The sequence below is a fragment of the Schistocerca piceifrons genome, chromosome 1 (assembly GCF_021461385.2).
Source record: "Schistocerca piceifrons isolate TAMUIC-IGC-003096 chromosome 1, iqSchPice1.1, whole genome shotgun sequence".
Lineage (NCBI taxonomy): Eukaryota > Metazoa > Arthropoda > Insecta > Orthoptera > Acrididae > Schistocerca > Schistocerca piceifrons.
Window position 1 is genome coordinate 284328145 of NC_060138.1, and position 20058 is coordinate 284348202.

General features: G+C 41.0%; 1 protein-coding gene across 2 annotated transcripts in view; it reads right to left on the reverse strand.

Annotated features, from left to right (window-relative positions):
- LOC124804939 (cyclin-J-like) overlaps positions 1–20058 on the reverse strand; it is a 54986-nt gene that overhangs the window by 17137 nt on the left and 17791 nt on the right. For both annotated transcript variants that reach the window (XM_047265333.1, XM_047265325.1), the window contains exons 2-3: positions 14188–14295; positions 10264–10435 (exon numbers count right to left, since the gene is read on the reverse strand). In XM_047265333.1, coding sequence (XP_047121289.1) covers positions 10264–10435; positions 14188–14295 — 280 coding nt within the window. The remainder of the gene's footprint in view (positions 1–10263; positions 10436–14187; positions 14296–20058) is intronic.

The window sequence follows — 20058 nt, forward strand, 5'->3', positions numbered from 1 at the left end:
AATGTCCCTCACTTAAGCAAAGGCTGTGATGTACAGCCTTCAGACATGAGACACAGTTGAATCTGAGCTGAATGCTCTTCAAAATACTGAAGAGATAGCCCAAGGAGTTTTATTCTTATTTCTGCAACTAGCACGTGGGGCTAGGGATAATATTCAAATGCAATTATGGCAACTTGCACTGGTTATAATGTAGTAGCTTAATAAATTGAAATAGGTGCCTCATTTGTGTGCTGCATGCCATAAATAGTGAAGTTTGTTTTTAATTTATTTTCTGGTGGTTTCAAATTAACAATAGCTTTTAAGTTATCAATACATTTATTTAGAATTAGCAAAGAAAGGAAGGAGGAATAGGGCAATTCCCATTAATTATATTATAAGGGCAACCAAAAAGTTTCTGTTTGAAGGCCTTACAATTGCAATGTCAATCAGGAAAAATCACCATAAACATTGAGGCAATCATCCCACTGACACAGCAGGCTGAAGATACTCATAACTGTCTGCTGCACATCCTTATCCAACAGGAATTGTTGACTCTTCAAGGCCTTTTTTTTTAAGGGACCAAAAGCATAATAATCATCACATAGGGAGAGATCAAGACTATAGGGCGGGTGCTCAAGCATCTCCCACTTGAGTTGGTGTAACTTCTGCGTTATGACATTTGTGATATGGAAATGTGTTGTCATGAAGCAGCAGCACACATTAGTCACAATTTTCCTGGATATTTCGTGCTTTAATTGCACATTATAATTATTCTAGGAGTGGGCAGTACCATTTCCCTGTGACAGAGGTACTAAGGTCCTTGAAATCAATAAGCAATGGACGCTGGTAATCAAAGAACTGGGTGAGCATCACTTTTACAGCAGATGACTAGCTCTAACTACTTGGGACGTGGGGACGATCGATGACACTACTGATCCATCGACACTTTCCTGTGGTTCCCAGTAGTGGCACCAGCTAATGTTGCCTGCAACAATGTGCTTAAGGAACATGTTGCCTTCAACACAAACACATCAGGTGCTTCAGGCAGACAGTCATTCAGTTTGCTTTTTGTTCAGCTTTCAACACCCGGGGTATCCAATGACTGCCAACCTTACGTTAGCCTAACTCCTGCCGGATAATGTACCGGAAGTTACAAAGCTGACGTTGAGCTCCTTTTTTATCGGACAGATGGTTGTGCGCTGCTCCGTCCTAATCACATCATCAGCCACCTGTTTGTTGTTGTCTGTAATGGATGAAGCTGACCTCTCATATTAACTGGCATCCTGTAGTGAATTGTGACCAGCATGGAATTGGTGTGCCATTCCACGATGATGGTTTTCAACAAACATGCTGCCTCATACAGATTCTTCATTCCCCGATGGCCGTATACTGGTATTTGTCCCTTGGCAGCCAAGAAAAGAATAACAGCACACGTCCCGTTTGGATGCATTTGGTAATAATGTCACCTAGTTCATGTTTCTGCATTTACTGCATGTACATGGGAAAGGCACAAATGCCACACTAACCCCTTTTCTACATGTCGGTGCCTATATACCCACACTGGAGTCGTGCTGGGTTGAACATATGCTGCAGCAACGTCCTCAAATGGAAACATTTTGATCGCCGCTTATGTAATGTACTGGAGGACAGTTAAAGAAATTGGTTGTGCAATTTCCAAATGTGAATTTCAGGCATTTTAGTGATTTAGGGAAACAATAGAAAACCTAAACCTGGATGGCCAGGCAGATAATTGGACCACAGTCCTCCAAGATGTAAGTCTACTGTCTTAATTACAGCACCACCTTGCTCCTTTCAGAATTATTTAAATGTGACTGTTAGATTTGGTTGCTACCATAAGTAGAGTTCCCTTGCAGCTGAATATAATTGTTACACTGATTTTTCCAAGTGTTGCACTGGCTGACTGAGGAAACCGAATTCAGACACATGTAAATCAGCATCATTTGTTGGGAATAACTTTTTTTTAAAAAAACTTGGTACAGTAATTACTAAAATAGCACAGGGCCCTACTAAGTAATTTGCTGTCCTCTTGTGACATTCTCTAAAATATTCAGTCAGAGATGATTAAAATACTTGTTTGCTGCAGTTCTGTATTTGATTTTGCCAAATAACAATAACAGCCTTTTTCTGGTCTGAAATACTAGGAAGTAGAGGGCACAGGTTTCATTGGATATTTTTAGTATGAACATCCCTATTCTATCAACTGAAGACATCAAGTCTGTAAATGAGTCCATGGTCATATTGTGGCACTTTATTTGCAAAGGTCCATCTTGACCACACAATTTTTGCATTTCCCTATTACTAGTTTCAGCTATTGCCATCTTCAGATCTGTTAGAAATAAGAAACAGTGGTGTCACCAACTGCTCAATTAGCTGAAGCTAAATCTGTAACAGGCCTAGTGATACAAAAGAAAAAAAATATTTTTTTTTTAATATTACTAATGACCACGTGTATCAGCCATAAATACTATAAATATTCTGATGTAGGTATCAATGTCACAATCTGTACATATAGGTACATAGTAAGTGCTGGTCATGGCCTGGATGCGTCTGATATTTATACAAATAACTGAGGCCAGCAGAAGGCACTATAACTTGGGTACATGAGTAACCAGAATCATGAATGTAATAGTTAAAATGCAATATGCATGGGCACTAATTAAAATTACTTCACATGGCAAAACGAGTGCCTGACAATAAAACATGAACTGACATAAAACGTGTGAAATTAGATCCATATTTAAAATCCACATAAAAGGCGTAAAGAGTAATAATGGGAAGCTCCTAGCTTGGCAAAGTAAATAACACAATTGTTTAAAAGCCAGAATAAGAAGTTTAACAATAGCATCACATCTATAAATCGAGACCTATCATCAAGACAAAACAATTAAACCATAACCATAAGTGTAACCATGAACCATGGACCTTGCCGATGGTGGGGAGGCTTGCGTGATTCAACGATACAGATAGCCGTACCTTAGGTGCAACCACAACGGAGGGGTATCTGTTGAGAGGCCAGACAAACATGTGGTTCCTGAAGAGGGGCAGCAGCCTTTTCAGTAGTTGCAGGGGCAACAGTCTGGAGATTGACTGATCTGGCCCTGTAACACTAACCAAAAGGCCTTGCTGTTGTGGTACTGTGAACGGCTGAAACCAAGGGGAAGCTACAGCCGTAATTTTTCCCAAGGGCATGCCGCTTTACTGTATGATTAAATGATGATGGCGTCCTCTTGGGTAAAATATTCCGGAGGTAAAATAGTCCCCCATTTGGATCTCCGGGTGGGGACTACTCAAGAGGATGTCGTTATCAGGAGAAAGAAAACTGGCGTTCTACGGATCGGAGCATGGAATGTCAGATCCCTTAATCGGGCAGGTAGGTTAGAAAATTTAAAAAGGGAAATGGATAGGTTAAAGTTAGATATTTTGGGAATTAGTGAAGTTCGGTGGCAGGAGGAACAAGACTTTTGGTCAGGTGATTACAGGGTTATAAACACAAAATCAAATAGGGGTAAAGTAGGAGTAGGTTTAATAATGAATAGGAAAATAGAAATGCGGGTAAGCTACTACAAACAGCATAATAAACGAATTATTGTGGCCAAGATAGATACGAAGCCCACACCTACTACAGTAGTACAAGTTTATATGCCAACTAGCTCTGCAGATGACGAAGAAATGTATGATGAAATAAAAGAAATTATTCAGGTAGTGAAGGGAGACGAAAATTTAATAGTCATGGGTGACTGGAATTCGAGATTAGGAAAAGGAAGAGAAGGAAACATAGTAGGTGAATATGGATTGGGGCTAAGAAATGAAAGAGGAAGCCGCCTGGTAGAATTTTGCACAGAGCGTAACTTAATCATAGCTAACACTTGGTTCAAGAATCATGAAAGAAGGTTGTATACATGGAAGAACCCTGGAGTCACTAGAAGGTTTCAGATAGATTATATAATGGTACGACAGAGATCTAGGAACCAGATTTTAAATTGTAAGACATTTTCAGGGGCAGATGTGGACTCTGACACAATCTATTGGTTATGAACTGTAGATTAAAACTGAAGAAACTGCAAAAAGGTGAGAATTTAAGGAGATGGGACCTGGATAAACTGAAAGAACCAGAGGTTGTACAGAGTTTCAGGGAGAGCATAAGGACACAATTGACAGGAATGGGGGAAAGAAATACAGTAGAAGAAGAATGGGTAGCTTTGAGGAATGGAATAGTGAAGGCAGCAGAGGATCAAGTACGTTAAAAGGCGAGGGCTAGTAGAAATCCTTGGGTAACAGAAGAAATATTGAATTTAATTGATGAAAGGAGAAAATATAAAAATGCAGTAAATGTAGCAGGCAAAAAGGAATACAAACGTCTCAAAAATGAGATCGACAGGAAGTGCAAAATGGCTAAGCAGGTATGACTAGAGGGAAAATGTATGGATGTAGAGGCTTATCTCACGAGGGGAAAGATAGATACTGCCTACAGGAAAATTAAAGAGACCTTTAGAGAAAAGAGAACCACTTGTCTGAATATCAAGAGCTCAGATGGAAACCCAGTTCTAAGCAAAGAAGGGAAAGCAGAAAGGTGGAAGGAATATATAGAGGGTCTATACAAGGGCGATGTTCTTGAGAGCAATATTAGGAAATGGAAGAGGATGTAGATGAAGATGAAATGGGAGATATGATACTGCGTGAAGAGTTTGACAGAGCACTGAAAGACCTGAGTCGAAACAAGGCCCCGGGGAATAGACAACATTCCACTGGAACTACTGACGGCCTTGGGAGAGCCACTCCTGACGAAACTCTGCCATCTGGTGAGCAAGATGTACGAGACAGGTGAAATACCCTCAGACTTCAAGAAGAATATAATAATTCCAATCCCAAAGAAAGCAGGTGTTGACAGATGTGAAAATTACCGAACTATCAGTTTAATAAGTCACTGCTGCAAAATACTAACATGAATTCTTTACAGACAAATGGAAAAACTAGTAGAAGGCGACCTCGGGGAAGATCAGTTTGGATTCCGTAGAAATGTTGGAACATGTGAGGCAATACTGACCCTATGACTTATCTTAGAAGAAAGATTAAGGAAAGGCTACGTTTCTAGCATTTGTAGACTTAGAGAAAGCTTTTGACAATGTTGACTGGAATACTCTCTTTCAAATTCTGAAGGTGGCAGGGGTAAAATACAGGGAGCGAAAGGCTATTTACAATTTGTACGGAAACCAAATGGCAGTTATAAGAGTCGAGGGACATGAAAGGGAAGCAGTGGTTGGGAAGGGAGTGAGACAGGGTTGTAGCCTCTCCCTGATGTTATTCAATCTGTATATTGAGCAAGCAGTAAAGGAAACAAAAGAAAAATTTGGAGTAGGTACTAAAATCCATGGAGAAGAAATAAAAACTTTGAGGTTCGCCGATGACATTGTAATTCTTTCAGAGACAGCAAAGGACTTGCAAGAGCAGTTGAACGGAATGGACAGTGCCTTGAAAGGTGGATATAAGATGAACATCAACAAAAGCAAAACGAGGATAATGGAATGTAGTCAAGTTAACTCGAGTGATGCTGAGGGAATTAGATTAGGAAATGAGACACAAAGTAGTAGATCAGGTTTGCTATTTGGGGACCAAAATAACTGATGATGGTCGAAGTAGAGAGGATATAAAATGTAAACTGGCAATGGCAAGGAAAGCGTTTCTGAAGAAGAAAAATTTGTTAACATCGAGTATTGATTTAAGTGTCAGGAAGTCATTTCTGAAAGTATTTGTATGGAGTGTAGCCATGTATGGAAGTGATACATGGACGATAAATAGTTTAGACAGGAAGAGAATAGAAGCTTTCGAAATGTGCTGCTACAGAAGAATGCTGAAGATTAGCTGGGTAGATCACATAACTGAGTTGGTATTGAAGAGAATTGGGGAGAAGAGGAGTTTGTGGCACAACTTGACTAGAAGAAGGGATCGGTTGGTAGGACATGTTCTGAGGCATCAAGGGATCATCAATTTAGTACTGGAGGGGAGCGTGGTGGGTAAAAATCGTAGAGGGAGACCAAGAGATGAATACACTAAGCAGATTCAGAAGGATGTAGGGTGCAGTAGGTACTGGGAGATGAAGAAGCTTGCACAGGATAGAGTAGCGTGGAGAGCTGCATCAAACCAGTCTCAGGACTGAAGACAACAACAACAACAACAACAACAACAAGGTAATTAACAAAACAATTACTATTAATTAAAACACTGATAGTTAATAACACATTCAGAGTGGGATTTCACTGGCATAACTTGTGGAAGAAGGCCCATTCTCCTTGCTGCTGTTGGCAGTGCACAAGACCGCACGCCAAGCTGCTGTGGCACTTGATGCTGCTCAGACTAGTAGATTTTTGAACACATCAAAATAAGTATTTGGGTTAAACTCACCCTGTTCAATCTGCAGTAATTCCAGTTGCCATTTTCTGTCCATATAAATTTCCATTTCTTTGATTAGGTTCAGTAATTCGCACATTATGCAACACTTCCACATTATCCTCTATGTTTCCTGTACACGGAAAATGGTGACTAGAATTAGTGCTGGATGAACAGAATGAGTTACATCTGAATGCTTGTTCCGATGAATTCAGAAATGTGATAGTTTGAGCAGTGTCGAGCATTGCAGTAGCTTGGTGTGTGGTTGTGTGCACCAGCCACCTGCAGTGAGGAGACTGGGTTTTCTTTCACACACACACACACACACACACACACACACACACACACACACACACACACAAAGAGAACTTCACACAGAGAAGCCATGAGGCAGTGCCATTGAAATTCCAGTCCAGATTTGTTATCAACTTTCAAGGTTTTCAGAATGAGAATCTCACTGAGTTCGAGTCTCGGTCGGGCACACAGTTTTAATCTGCCAGGAAGTTTCAAGGTTTTAATTAATAAGTCATTGTGTTGTTAATTTCTTACACCTATGTTAATGTTTTACATGTTTTAATTGCTTTGTCATGATACTCTCTCCCCCCCCCCCCCCCCCCCCCAAAAAAAAAAAGCACACACAGCAGGTAAACTACCAAATTGGGTTTTGGTGTGTGTAATGCAAGTTATTCCTGCAAGGGATGCTTAAAATTAATTTGCAAAATGGACAGTTGGTGCTCTACGTTTGGCCACCTCATTCGGACAGGACACACTACTGTGGAATTTGGAAAAAGAAGAGTGGTCAAAAACTGGAACAGGGACCATGTGAAAGTTGGTCAAAATGGCTGTAGAAGAAAGGTCAGGAAAAATTGTAGCAAATTGAGTCAGGTCGTCAACATGGAAGCCATCTTGTAAACTCAAGTCTGAGAACAGGACTTTTCAAGTGATGCACAACCCAGTGTGTTGTCCTGAACGGCAAGTGTCCATTGGAAATAAAGTACTGTCAGGAGTGTCATGGCGAAATGTGACAGGACTGCTCTTGTTCTACACACACATAAACAATCTGACAGGATGTGTGAGCAGCAATCTGTGGTTGGTTGCCGATCATGCTGTGGCATACAGGAAAGTGTCATCGTTGGGTGATTGTATAAGGATACAAGATGACTTGGATAGAATATTTTGTTGGGTGATTGTATAAGGATACAAGATGACTTGGATAGAATATTTTGCTGTGTGATGAATGCCTGCTTGCTCTAAATGTGGGAACCTATAAGTTGTTGCAGATGAGTAGGAAAAGCAATCCTCCACAAATGATGAAGCACAGCAGTCAGTCATTCTTTTTCGCACTTTTTATTTGCTAAATCTAGATTTTGGCTGTTGCCTAACCATTATCATGCACTATTTCATAGTAGCAATGCATGTCAGTGCTCTGTTGTTCGGGCGTCTGTCACAGTTCTCTCAAGACTGTCTTGAAAGAACTGTGACAGGCGTCTGAACAACAGGAGACTCACATGCATTGATACTATGAAATAGTGCATTGATAACGACTAGCCGAAATCTAGATTTGCCGAAGAAAACCTGCAAAAAAGGACAACTGATTGTTGTGCTCTATCATTTATGAATCATATCACAGTCGCTGAGTGCATCCGCATTCCTAATGAAAGGTAACTTGAAAAACAATCCTGTAATATTTGAATTCAGGATTAATGATGTGCTATTTAACATGGTCAAACAGATTAAAGATATTGGAGTAACACTGCAAAAACGATATGAAATGAAATTAACACATAAGGTTGGTCATAGGGAAGGCGAATGGCTGACTTCGGTTTATTGTAAGAATTCTAGGAAAGTGTACCTCACTTATGAAGGACACCATATACAGAACACTTTAACAATCCATTCTAGAAAACTGGTCAAGTGTTTGGGATCCACACCTTGTTAGATTGAAGAAAGACATTAAAGCAATTCAGAGGGGTGCTGCTAGATTTGTTTCCAGTACATTCGATCAACATGCAAGTATTACACAAATGCTGCCAGAACTCTAATGGGAATCCCTGGAGAGAAGACAAAGACTGCAGAATGATCCAACTGTCACTAGTATATGAGGGTGGTTTGAAAAGTTCTCGGAACAGAATAGAAAATAAGTACTTACATCACTGAAACACTCTTATTTTTCAATGTAGTCTCCTTGTAGATTAATGTACTAGGTCCAACGATGTTCCAGTGCCTTGATCCCATCTAGAAAATGAGTTTCCTCCAGGCCTGCAAAATAGTTGTCAACTCTGGCTATCAATTCTTCATTTGAAGTGAATCTTCATCCACCAAGAAAAATCTTCAGTTTTGGAAAGAGATAGAAGTCTGACAGAGCCATATCAGGTGAAAAAGGTGGGTGTGGCAACAATTCATACCTTAGTCCATGTAATTTTGACACGGCGATGGCATGTGTGCTGGCGCACATTGTCTTGATGGAAAATGACTTTCTTCCTTGCTAAACCTGGCCTTTTTTCGCGTATCTTTTGTTGCAATTTGTCCAGGAGGTTAGCATAGTATTCTCCAGTAATTGTTTGCACAGTAGGGAGATAATCTACAAACAGAATCCCCTTCACAACTCAGAACACTGATGACATGACCTTTCCCGCTGAAGGAATTGTCTTTGCTTTCTTTGGTGGCGGAGAATAAGCATGTTTCCACAGCTTTGACTGTTGTTTTGTCTCTGGGGTATCGTAGTGCACCCACGTTTCATCTGTGGTCACAAACTGGTGCAAAAAAACCTGTCTGTTTCTGCTAAAACGGGCCAAACATTATGCGCTTTTGATACAGCGTCAAGAGTTGCTTCACCCATCTTGCAGATAATTTTTTCATTTCTAATTCTTCAGTTAAATTGTGATATACCCTATCAGATGACATCTGGCAAGCAAGAGCAATTTCACATACTTTCAATCGGCGATCCTCCGTGACCATTTCGTGCACTTTTGCAGATTTCTGGAGGAGTGACACATCTTGTCTGACCACTGCACGAATTGTCTAATCTCTCCCAACCAAATTTAAATTCATTTGTCCACTTGGCAACAGTTGAATATGAAGGAGTAGAGTCCCCCAGTGTATTCTGGAAATCGGAATCAATATCCAATGCTTTCATACCCTTCTTTACGAAGTATTTAATCACTGCTCAAATCCCAATTTTTTCCACCTTCGCAAATCTTATGCAGGAACAACAACAGGGCCACATCACTGCTACAGCTCTCTTCTAAGACTACTGACACAGCACGTGTTTACAGGCAACAGTTCTATGAATGTCATGTTAATAACTTGTTGCACTAGTGCTGACCTTTCATGGTGATTCTGAGAACTTTTCAAACCACCCTTGTACATCCCATAGGGACCACGAAGACAAGACAAAAGAAAAAAAGATTTGTACAGAAGCATGTAGACAGTAATTTTTTTTCGGTTGCTCCATCTGCAAGTGGAACAGGGAAAGGAGTGACAAGGTACCCTCTGCCATGCACTGTACGGTGGCTTGCAGGGTATTTATGTAGAACAAGAATAGCCAGATAGTGGGACTGCAGCACTAGAAATCATGAGTACTGCAACAAGTTATGAGCTCCATGCTTACAAAAGAGTTATGAGTCCCACGAGGGGCAATGCATAATTCAATCACAAATGGCTGTATGGCCTTCAGGCCAAAAGCAAATTAGTGAAGAAGACTCAATTATGCTTACAGTGACAAGTTCTTTGTACTTTCATGAGCAGTATTTTACACACTGTTATAGAACTGGCCCCTGTAACACTTGGCATGAAATTCAACTTTCAACTCTGAGCATTGCTTGTGCTATCAAATGTAATAAGGGGATTATAAGTAATAAAAAAAGTATCCTCACCTACCTGCTAACAAGACAGATACTAATGTTAGTAGGTTCAGACTTTCCAGGGCAATACTATGGTTATCCATAAAAATGTCAAGAATATATATAGCCAAATGAACTGTTGTACTACTAAGTTTCAATCCTTCAGCTATGTTGCAGATCCATTTAACTAAATGACTTCTGTACTGTATCTGAAAAAAAGTAAATAACAGCAATATCAGAAAATGAAAGGAGGCCTCTATGACCATATAGCATTGGAGGAGACTGGTGACCTTGGTATCCAAATAAGTCACAGAATTAAAAAATAACCAGGTTTGGCTTTACGGTCACCATCACATTTAGCAAGAGATATTTCAGATTTAGTGAAACCAACTACATACACATACAAAAATTACTAATCTTATTACCTGAATAATACAGAAACACTGAGGAGACACAGTTGTTATCTGAATTGACTAATAATGAACATAATACTTAAATAATATGTAAAAAGTGCTGGTGGATGGGAAAATAGCAAATTTTTTATATAATAAAAATTAGTTGACAAAGGAAGGTCCCCAGAGGTGCAATCAACTATATAGTGTTATAGTTTAGAGTCATAGGTATTACACCCAGCAGGTCCTCTTTTGTGAGTAATCCATGAATAATAATTCTGGATGATGCTCTTCAATCTTAAAAATAATAGTGTTATCCAGTGTAGTGGTGTAGTGTAGTAGTTAAGGTACATTCCTGATGTACTCAAGGTTGTCGGTTCATAGTCTGACAATTGCTCTGACATTGTTATTTTTGACCTGTTATTTTTGTACCAAAACCTTCGCCACATCATTTTAAACACAGTATTAAGTTTTTTATTTGTTCTCATTTTTTCTTACTGTCACACTTTTTTCATTTGGAATCTTTGTGCATGTGATTTTAATTATTTTTATTTATCTATTGTATTATTTAAATGTTTCAAAACACCAATCTATCGTTTAAGAAACTAAAGATGAAATAATCTACTTATATTGTCTATTCAATGGTCATAATGTACTTTTTATTACATTTATTGCATTAATTAAAGAAATTCAAGCAAGATGAGGAACAGAAATAATGAATGCCATAACAAGGGCAAAAATATGGAATTATAAAACAGAAGAAATTAAAATTAAAGTTAATACATAAGGTAATTAACATCACAAGGACCAAGATTCCAACTGAAAAAGGAATGATATGAGGAAAACACAAGAACGTGTAAAAAAGCTAATGTGATGAATAAAATGATGTGGCAAAGGATTAGAAATAAAAAATATACATTTAAACCAATCACTTTCATAAAAATGATGATCAAAGTCATTCTGTTAAAGATTTAAAAACAAAAAATTTAAAAACAAAAATTTAAAAAACATCTGATGGGATTCCAAACTGCAACCTTCAGCATGTCAGCAATGTACCTCCATCAACAGACTACGTCACCGCTCTGGGTACCATTATTATTTTTAAGGCTCCACACCATCATGAGATTTTTTTCTGTCGATTACTTGCACATATGGGCTCACTTGAGCATTTTAGACAATCTTTCATTCCCTATATTTTACACCTCCTATGTTCAATTTCAAAGACTGTACTCCAGTCAACACTGTTAGGAGCTTTCTTTAAATTGACAAATGCTATAACATAGGTTTGCCTTTCTTCAACCTATTTTCTAATATAAGTCATGGGGTCAGTACAGCCTCACGTGTTCCCACATTTCCCTGGATTCCAAATTCATCCTCTCTGAGGTCAACCTCACACCAGTTTTCCCATTCTTCTGTATATAATTTGTGTCCATATTTTGCAACCATGACTTATTAAGCTAATTGTTTGGTAATATTGTCACATGTAAGCACTTGCTTTTTCTGAGGAATTATTACATTCTTCTTGAATTCTAAGGGTACTTTGCATATCTCATATCTTGCACACTAGGTGGCATAGTTTTGTCATGGCTGGCTCTCCCAAGAACCTCTATAATTCCAAGGGAATGTCACCTACTCCAGAGGCCTTGTTTCAACTTACGTCTTTTAGTGCTCTATCATATTCTTCTCACAGCATTGTATCTCCCATCTCATCTACATTTGTTTCTTTTCTTTCTATAATACTGTATTCAAGTTCTTTTCCTTTGAACAGTCCTACTGTATATTCCTTTCACATTTCAGCTATCCCTTCTTAGCTTAGTATTTTATTGCCATCTAAGCTCTTGATATTCATACAGCTGCCTCTCTTTCCTCCAAAAGTCTCTTTCATTTTCCTAAAGATGGCATCTTTCCCCTCCTAGTTGTGCAGGCTTCTACAGCCTTACATTTCTCCTCTGCCATACCTGCTTTGTCATGTTGCACTTTTTCTCTGAATCTCAGTTTTTAGACATCTGTATTCTCTTTTGCTTCCTTCATCTGTTGCATTTTCATATATTCTCCTTTAGTTGATAATGGTATATATTTGTTTATTAAAGATCTGTTTCCATCAGTGTCATTCATGATAAGGTATGTAACCAATCCATTATTTATGAATCTTGTATATTGTTAACAAACTCTATTAATGACTATTGTTTGTCTCTGATTTATATGGCAATAAGTTTACTCATTCTCCCATTTTTCACTTTAGGCTCACATTCACGTTTCATAAATTCAGAAATATCTTTGAAAACACTGAGATAGTTGCTGTTTACAGTAAAGATGACACATTAAGTTGCACACAGGCACAACTAAAACATATTTAGATATTAGCTTCTGGTCACAGCCTTCGCCAGAAAAGGAAATGCACACATATTCATTAATGGAAGCAGGCATACCTGACCACCATCTCTGGCAGCTCGGAGCTGAGCTGCTGGTGTGGCAGTTGTGTGTGAGAGATGTTCTTGTTTTGTGTTTGTGTGTGTAACTTAATGTGTTATCTTTATGGTAAGTAGCAATCTATCTTTTACTTACACTGTTGATATTCCAAACTGGAATTCTCATTGTTTGAAAATGCTAATATTTATACAATTACAATTTTTATAATTAGTCATCAACATTAAAAATGAATGAAAATTTGTTCGCAAAAAGCATGTCAAATTGAGGACTACCTGAAAACAATAGTGTTCCACAATTGGAAGTAAGACAAAGTGAAATGTTTCATTACATACAGAGAGACTCTCAGACTGTGATGAGCAAACAATCATTTCATTTTTAACGTTAAGGATGCTTCATCGTTAAACCTCTCATTTGTGCACTTAACAGTTGTGTGGCCTCTACACAAGGACTGACTGTCTTTAATCATATCACTGTACGATGATAACTGGTAGATATTGTAACAAGGTGAGAACACAGCTAATGAGTGCACATTTATATTAGTGTTTTATGCTTTGTCAGTTTGAATAATTCTAGCCAATAAAATTGCCAATTTGTACACGGTAGGCTGCACAAGTACAACAGACACACACCAGAATGAACCTAACTGTGTTACCCAAACCAGAATAACTGGAACTGGACAAACAAATAGAAAAGTTAGAACAATAATTTAATCTGTAGTTTCCTGTTCTTTTATCACTGGAAGGAGATAACAGTTCTCACAAACACAGAATTATGAGGGTAATAGAGTGCAGGAAGGCACATTTAGTAACAAAAACTTGCCATTTGAGATACAAATTCCAGCGTGTTAATAGCGAGTTGTTCGAAACTGATAACCAGCATGTTAGCTAAATCCAAATGAATCAGTGGGGTACAAATTTACCTGACATATCACAAATGTAGAGTTGGAGTGCAGTGGTGATAAAGGCACAAAGATGGAAAACATTTTTAATATCTAGCAGTGTGTCATTCTCTAACTTTAGCTTTTGATTAACATGAATGGTTCAGAGTTTTAAGCAGACTAGTGAAATTTACAGGATTTTCCAATGTGTATACATCAGATTAGATGCTAGACAGTATAACACTAAATTTAACTTCATTACCTGAGGAGAACGAAAGTTGAATGGAATCCTCTGACGCTCTTTTTCACGTAGCGCGCTAACAACATCTTTTGCATAATCAGTTGTCCACCATTTTCTTACTAACGCCATCTGTAAAATAATAAATTTAACTGCAATGCAAAGCAGGGGAAAATGTTACATCCAATTTATTTTTTCTTTGAAAAATGTTACGTTATTAACCAAATTCAACAATTTCAATATGAGAAGATCAACATGGACAAGGTTTTGTGTGTGTGTGTGTGTGTGTGTGTGTGTGTGTGTGTAGAGAGAGAGAGAGAGAGAGAGAGAGAGAGAGAGAGAGAGAGAGAGAGAGAGAGAGAGAGGTACTAATGGGAGTACTGGAGGTTGCAAGTAGGAGGATGTTCAAATAGTGGGCCTGGTCTTTTGACCATTATTTTTATTTTTGTATGGAGATTTTTCTTTCATCATAAGACTTTGAGAAAACATTTCTTCTCTCTGAACTCATGCACTTCCTTGCAAAATTACTACTATAGTCTCAGAATTTAAAATTAAATGATTGGTTCTTTTTTCACTCCACAGGCATATTTGTCACCCTCTTGCCATCATACATTCATTCACACATCACATTCTATTAATTCCACCAGGAACAGTAGACTTCAGAGATGTGGAACAAACAGAGTTACACACTGACAGGGAGAAGCATCACTGCGGGCTATTTCGGTGAAATACACTAACTACAAATTGTGACTACAGCTAACCCACTCACTCTCATAATTATAGGAATTAATTTAAAACGGAGTTACTTTGGGCAAAGGGGATGTGAGGAAATACTGCTCCTCCTCTTTTACTACTCAGCTGCTGTTGTTATCTGACACATTAAACACAGTGTTTATGTAACAAGATGTGTTTGCATTAAACATTAGCATTACCTAACATTTATACATCAAAACAAGATATTCTTTTACTTTGCTTTTGAATATCTGGGATTTTTGATTTCCTACCTGATGTCTACCTGTAACGCTTTACAGATGACTGCCCGAGAGTATAAAACTCATACACTGACTACATTTCATCCTTTAAGACAGAGGGTTGATAGTCTCTCAGTCGGCACTATCCCGACATATTTCTTTGCAACAAATACTCCTTATTTTGCATACTTCTGTAATCTCAGAAAATCTTAAATTAGTGATCTCCTCTCCTTCAGCGATTGTGTAAGTACAAGTTACATGGGCGCATAAAATTTTTGTCATCACTTAGCTATGCCGATTCCCACATATGTCAGTCACTTTCCCTCACCGTGAGCAGGGGACAAACTTAAATGACCTCCTGCAGGATGCCCGGAAACATGTGCCAGAGCTGTTAGTAATACACTGTTATGTCCAACCTCACCTGCACATCATGAAGGAAAGAGCCTCCCCTTCCACCAACTAAAAATTCCATACAATCCTCTTGCCCGAAACGTGGCTACAACCACACATATCCTCCACATCTGCTCATCTCCCAGAATATATATTTCTTAGGGTGGTCAGGAAAAACAAGCTTGGTGGTGGTGGTGTTGGTGTTTTTTTTTTTTTTTTTTTTTTTTTTTTTTTTTTTTTTTGGCGCAAAACTACTATGGTCATTAGCGCCCGGTCTATGACTTAGGAAACAGTAAAAACCGAAAACGGAAACCAACAGAAATGGGAAAGAAACTCAAAAAATTGGAGAAACTAAAAGCAGAAGGAAGGCTTAAAAATCCACTTCAGAAAGGGGTTGGTTGACCCCCAAAAAAGCTTCAAATGACTGACGTCATTTCACTGGCACTAATAAACTCGAGAACGCGATCGGCCGAGCGCATGTCATCTGCTAAAATTGACGATAGATCAGGCGACAGCTGTAGATGGGCACGTAACGGAGTAAAATAGGGGCACTCAATTAAAAGGTGTCTGACCGTTCACAGCTGAGAGCAGTGGGGACAGAGGATCGCCGCTTAAAAGATGTCGATGACTAAAAAGACAGTGGCTATTCGGAGTCTAGTTAAAATTACCTCCTCCCAACGACGCGTTAGGGAGGAAGAGGTCCAAGCACAAGGAAGAGCTTTCACGTCCCACAATTTATTATGGGGAAGTGCCGACCAATGGGCGTGCCATAAAAGAACAACTCGACTACATAAAACGCTCCATAGATCGGTGAAGGGAATCGATTGAATAGCTGGCCGAAGAAGAGAGACTGTAGCCTTGGCCGCTATATCGGCTGCCTCATTTCCACAGATACCAACGTGTCCTGGGAGCCAGAGGAACGCCACCGAGACGCCCTCCAGGTGGAGCAAGTGCAGACAGTCCTGAATGCGGTGGACCAGAAGGTGGACAGGGTAAAGAGCTTGGAGACTGAGGAGAGAGCTGAGAGAATCTGAGCAGATAACATAATGTATCCGCTGATGGCGGCGGATGTAGCGGACAGCCTGGAGAACAGCGTAAAGCTCCGCAGTATAAACCGAACACTGGTCGGGAAGCCGACAATATAGGCACTCCCTACATCTAACAATGTTTTCGAGCCATCGGTGTAAATAAATGTGGCTTCCTCCATTTGTGCACATAGAGCAGCAAATGCCTTACGATAAACAAGTGAAGGGGTACCATCCTTGGGAAATTGACAAAGGTCACGGAGCAGGCAGATCCGGGGACGGAGCCAAGGCGGTGCTGTACCCCAAGTTGTCAAGAAGGTTTTAGGAAAGCGAAAGGAAAGAGAATGGACAAGTTGACGGAAGCTGACTCCCGGTGGTGGTAGTAGGGAGGAGGGGCGGCCTGCATACCCTACATCAAAGGAGGCGTCGAAAAAAATGTCATGGGCTGGATTAGCAGGCATTGAAGACAGATGGCTAGCATAACAACTCAGAAGGACTGCTCGCCGATTGGACAGCGGAGGTTCAGCAGTCTCAGCATAAAGGCTTTCCACAGGGCTGGTGTAAAAAGCTCCAGACACTAAACGTAATCCACGGTGGTGGACAGAGTCGAGACGCCGAAGAACAGACGGCTGAGCAGAGGAGTAAACTATGCTCCCATAGTCCAATTTCGAGCGCACTAAGGCGCGATAGAGGCGGAGAAGGACCACTCGGTCCGCTCCCCAGGAGGTACCATTCAGGACACGGAGGGTGTTGAGGGATCGCAGACAGCGAGCTGAAAGATAGGAAACGTGGGAGGACCAGCACAGTTTTCTGTCAAACATAAGACCCAAGAATTTAGCAACGTCCGAAAATGGAAGGTTGACAGGTCCTAGATGTAAGGAGGGTGGAAGAAACTCCTTACGTCGCCAAAAATTAACACAAACGGTCTTACTGGGAGAAAAACGGAAGCCGGTTTCGATGGTCCAAGAGTGGAGGCGATCGAGACATCCTCGAAGACGTCGTTCAAGAAGGCTGGTCCGTTGAGAGATGTAGTAGATCGCAAAATCGTCCACAAAGAGGGAGCCCGAGACATCAGGAAGGAGACAATCCATAATTGGATTTATGGCAATGGCAAACAGTACAACACTCAGCAAGGAGCCCTGGGGTACCCCGTTTTCTTGGGAGAAAGTAAGGGAGAGAGTAGTGTTCACCCGCACTCAAAATGTGCGCTCTGCCATAAATTCGCGAAGAAAAAGGGGCAGTCGACCTCGAAAGCCCCAAGAGAACAGTGTGCGGAGGATGCCTGTCCTCCAACAGGTATTGTATGCTCTCTCCAGATCAAAAAATATCACTACTGTTTGGCGTTTCCGGAGAAAATTGTTCATGATGTAAGTGGAGAGAGCAACAAGATGGTCAACTGCAGAACGATGCTTTCGGAAACCGCATTGGGCAGGTGTTAAAAGTCTGCGGGACTCCAGCCACCAAGCTAAACGGCAATTCACCATACGCTCCAAAACCTTACATACACTACTTGTGAGAGAGATGGGGTGATAGCTAGAGGGGAGATGTTTGTCCTTTCCAGGTTTCGGAACAGGAACGACGATAGCTTCCCGCCATCGTCTGGGAAAAGTACTGTCGGTCCAAATTCGATTATAAAGGCGAAGGAGGTAACGCAGACTATGGGTTGGTAAATGCAGCAACATTTGGACGTGGATACCATCCGGTCCTGGGGCGGAGGAGCGAGAAGAAGAGAGTACATGTTGGAGTTCCCCCATGGAGAAAACAGAATTGTAGCTTTCGCGATTTTGAGACGAGAAAGCAAGAGGTCGCACTTTAGTGCACGTTTCTTCGGGAGAAACGCTGGCGGGTAATTTGAAGAGCTCGAACTCAGCAAAGTGTTGACCCAATGAGTTAGAAATTGCGACGGGGTCCACTAATGTATCATGCGCGACAGTGAGCCCAGAGACCGGGGAGAAACTAGGCGCGCCCGATAACCGTCGAAGCCGACTCCAAACTTCTGAGGAGGGAGTGAAGGTGTTAAATGAGCTAATAAAGAATTTCCAGCTTGCCTTCTTGCTATCGCGGATGATGCGACGGCATCGCGCACGGAACTGCTTATAGCGGATACAGTTAACCAAAGTAGGATGGTGGCGGAGAACGCGAAGAGCACGTCGCCACTCACGTATTGCGTCACGGCACGCCTTGTTCCACCAAGGAACTGGGGGGCGCCGGGGCAATTCGGAGGTGCGTGGTATTGAACGTTCCGCAGCTGCAAGAATAACATCGGTAATATGTGTGAACTCATCGTCGACGCTGGGAAAGTGACGGTCATCGAATGTCGCTAGAGACGAAAAAAGTGTCCAATCGGCTTGGGCAAGCTTCCAGTGTCGCAGGCGCATATATGGCAGTTGAGGCTGCAGTCTAAGGACACATGGAAAGTGGTCACTCGAGTGAGTATCGTCAAGGGCGAACCATTCGAAGCGCCGAGCTAGCAGAACAGTACTGACCGAAAGGTCCAAGTGAGAGAAATTTGTCGTGGAGGCAGACAAAAATGTAGGGACCCCAGTGTTGAACAAACTACATCCGCTTGGTGGAAGATGTCTAGCAATAGTGAGCCACGTGGACAAGGATGTGGAGATCCCCAAAGCGGATGGTGGGCATTGAAGTCCCCAACCAACAAATATGGGGGTGGAAGCTAACCAAGAAGATGAAGGAGATCAGCTCGTGCCATTGGTGTGGACGATGGAATGTATACAGTACAAAGAGAAAAGGTATATTCAGAAAGGGAAAGACGGACAGCAACAGCTTGGAAGGAAGTGTTTAAGTGGATTGGGTGATTATGGAGAGTATCATGGAGAAGAATCATGAGTCCTCCATGGGCTGGAGTGCCTTCAACAGAGGGGAGATCAAATCGGACTGACTGAAAATGGGGGAGAACAAAGCGGTCATGGGGACGCAGCTTTGTTTCCTGAAGACAGAAGATGACCGGCGAGTAGGATCGTAAGAGAATCGACAATTCGTCCCGATTGGCTCGAATGCCACGGATATTCCAGTGGATAATGGACAAAGGGTGAACAGAAAAGGGAGGAATGTGACCAAGGTGGCCGTCAACTCAACGACTGCCCAGAGCTTGCGACCGACAGCATGGAATGGCATTCAGCCGAAGGCAGAAGATCCTGATTCATAGGTTGTTCAGGAGCAGCTTCTGCCACCAGCGATCGGCCGGTTGATCGGCCGCCAGCAGTGCACCTCGGCGACACACAAGACGGCCAAGGGCGATTTCCATCAGGTGGTGCTGTAGATGGGACACGCCTTGGCGGAGAAGGAGATGAACTGGGTTTCTTATTAGCCTTCTTGGAAATATGATGTTTCGATGAAGGAGGAACCGATGGTTGTGAAGTTGAGGTACGTAAAAAATCTTCACGAGTATGCTCTTTTTTCGAAGTCTTCGTGTCTGACTTGTGGGCTCGAGATTTAGCAGAACCCAATGAAGGGTGAGCCATAGAGTGGGCAGGCGAAAGTGGTTAGGT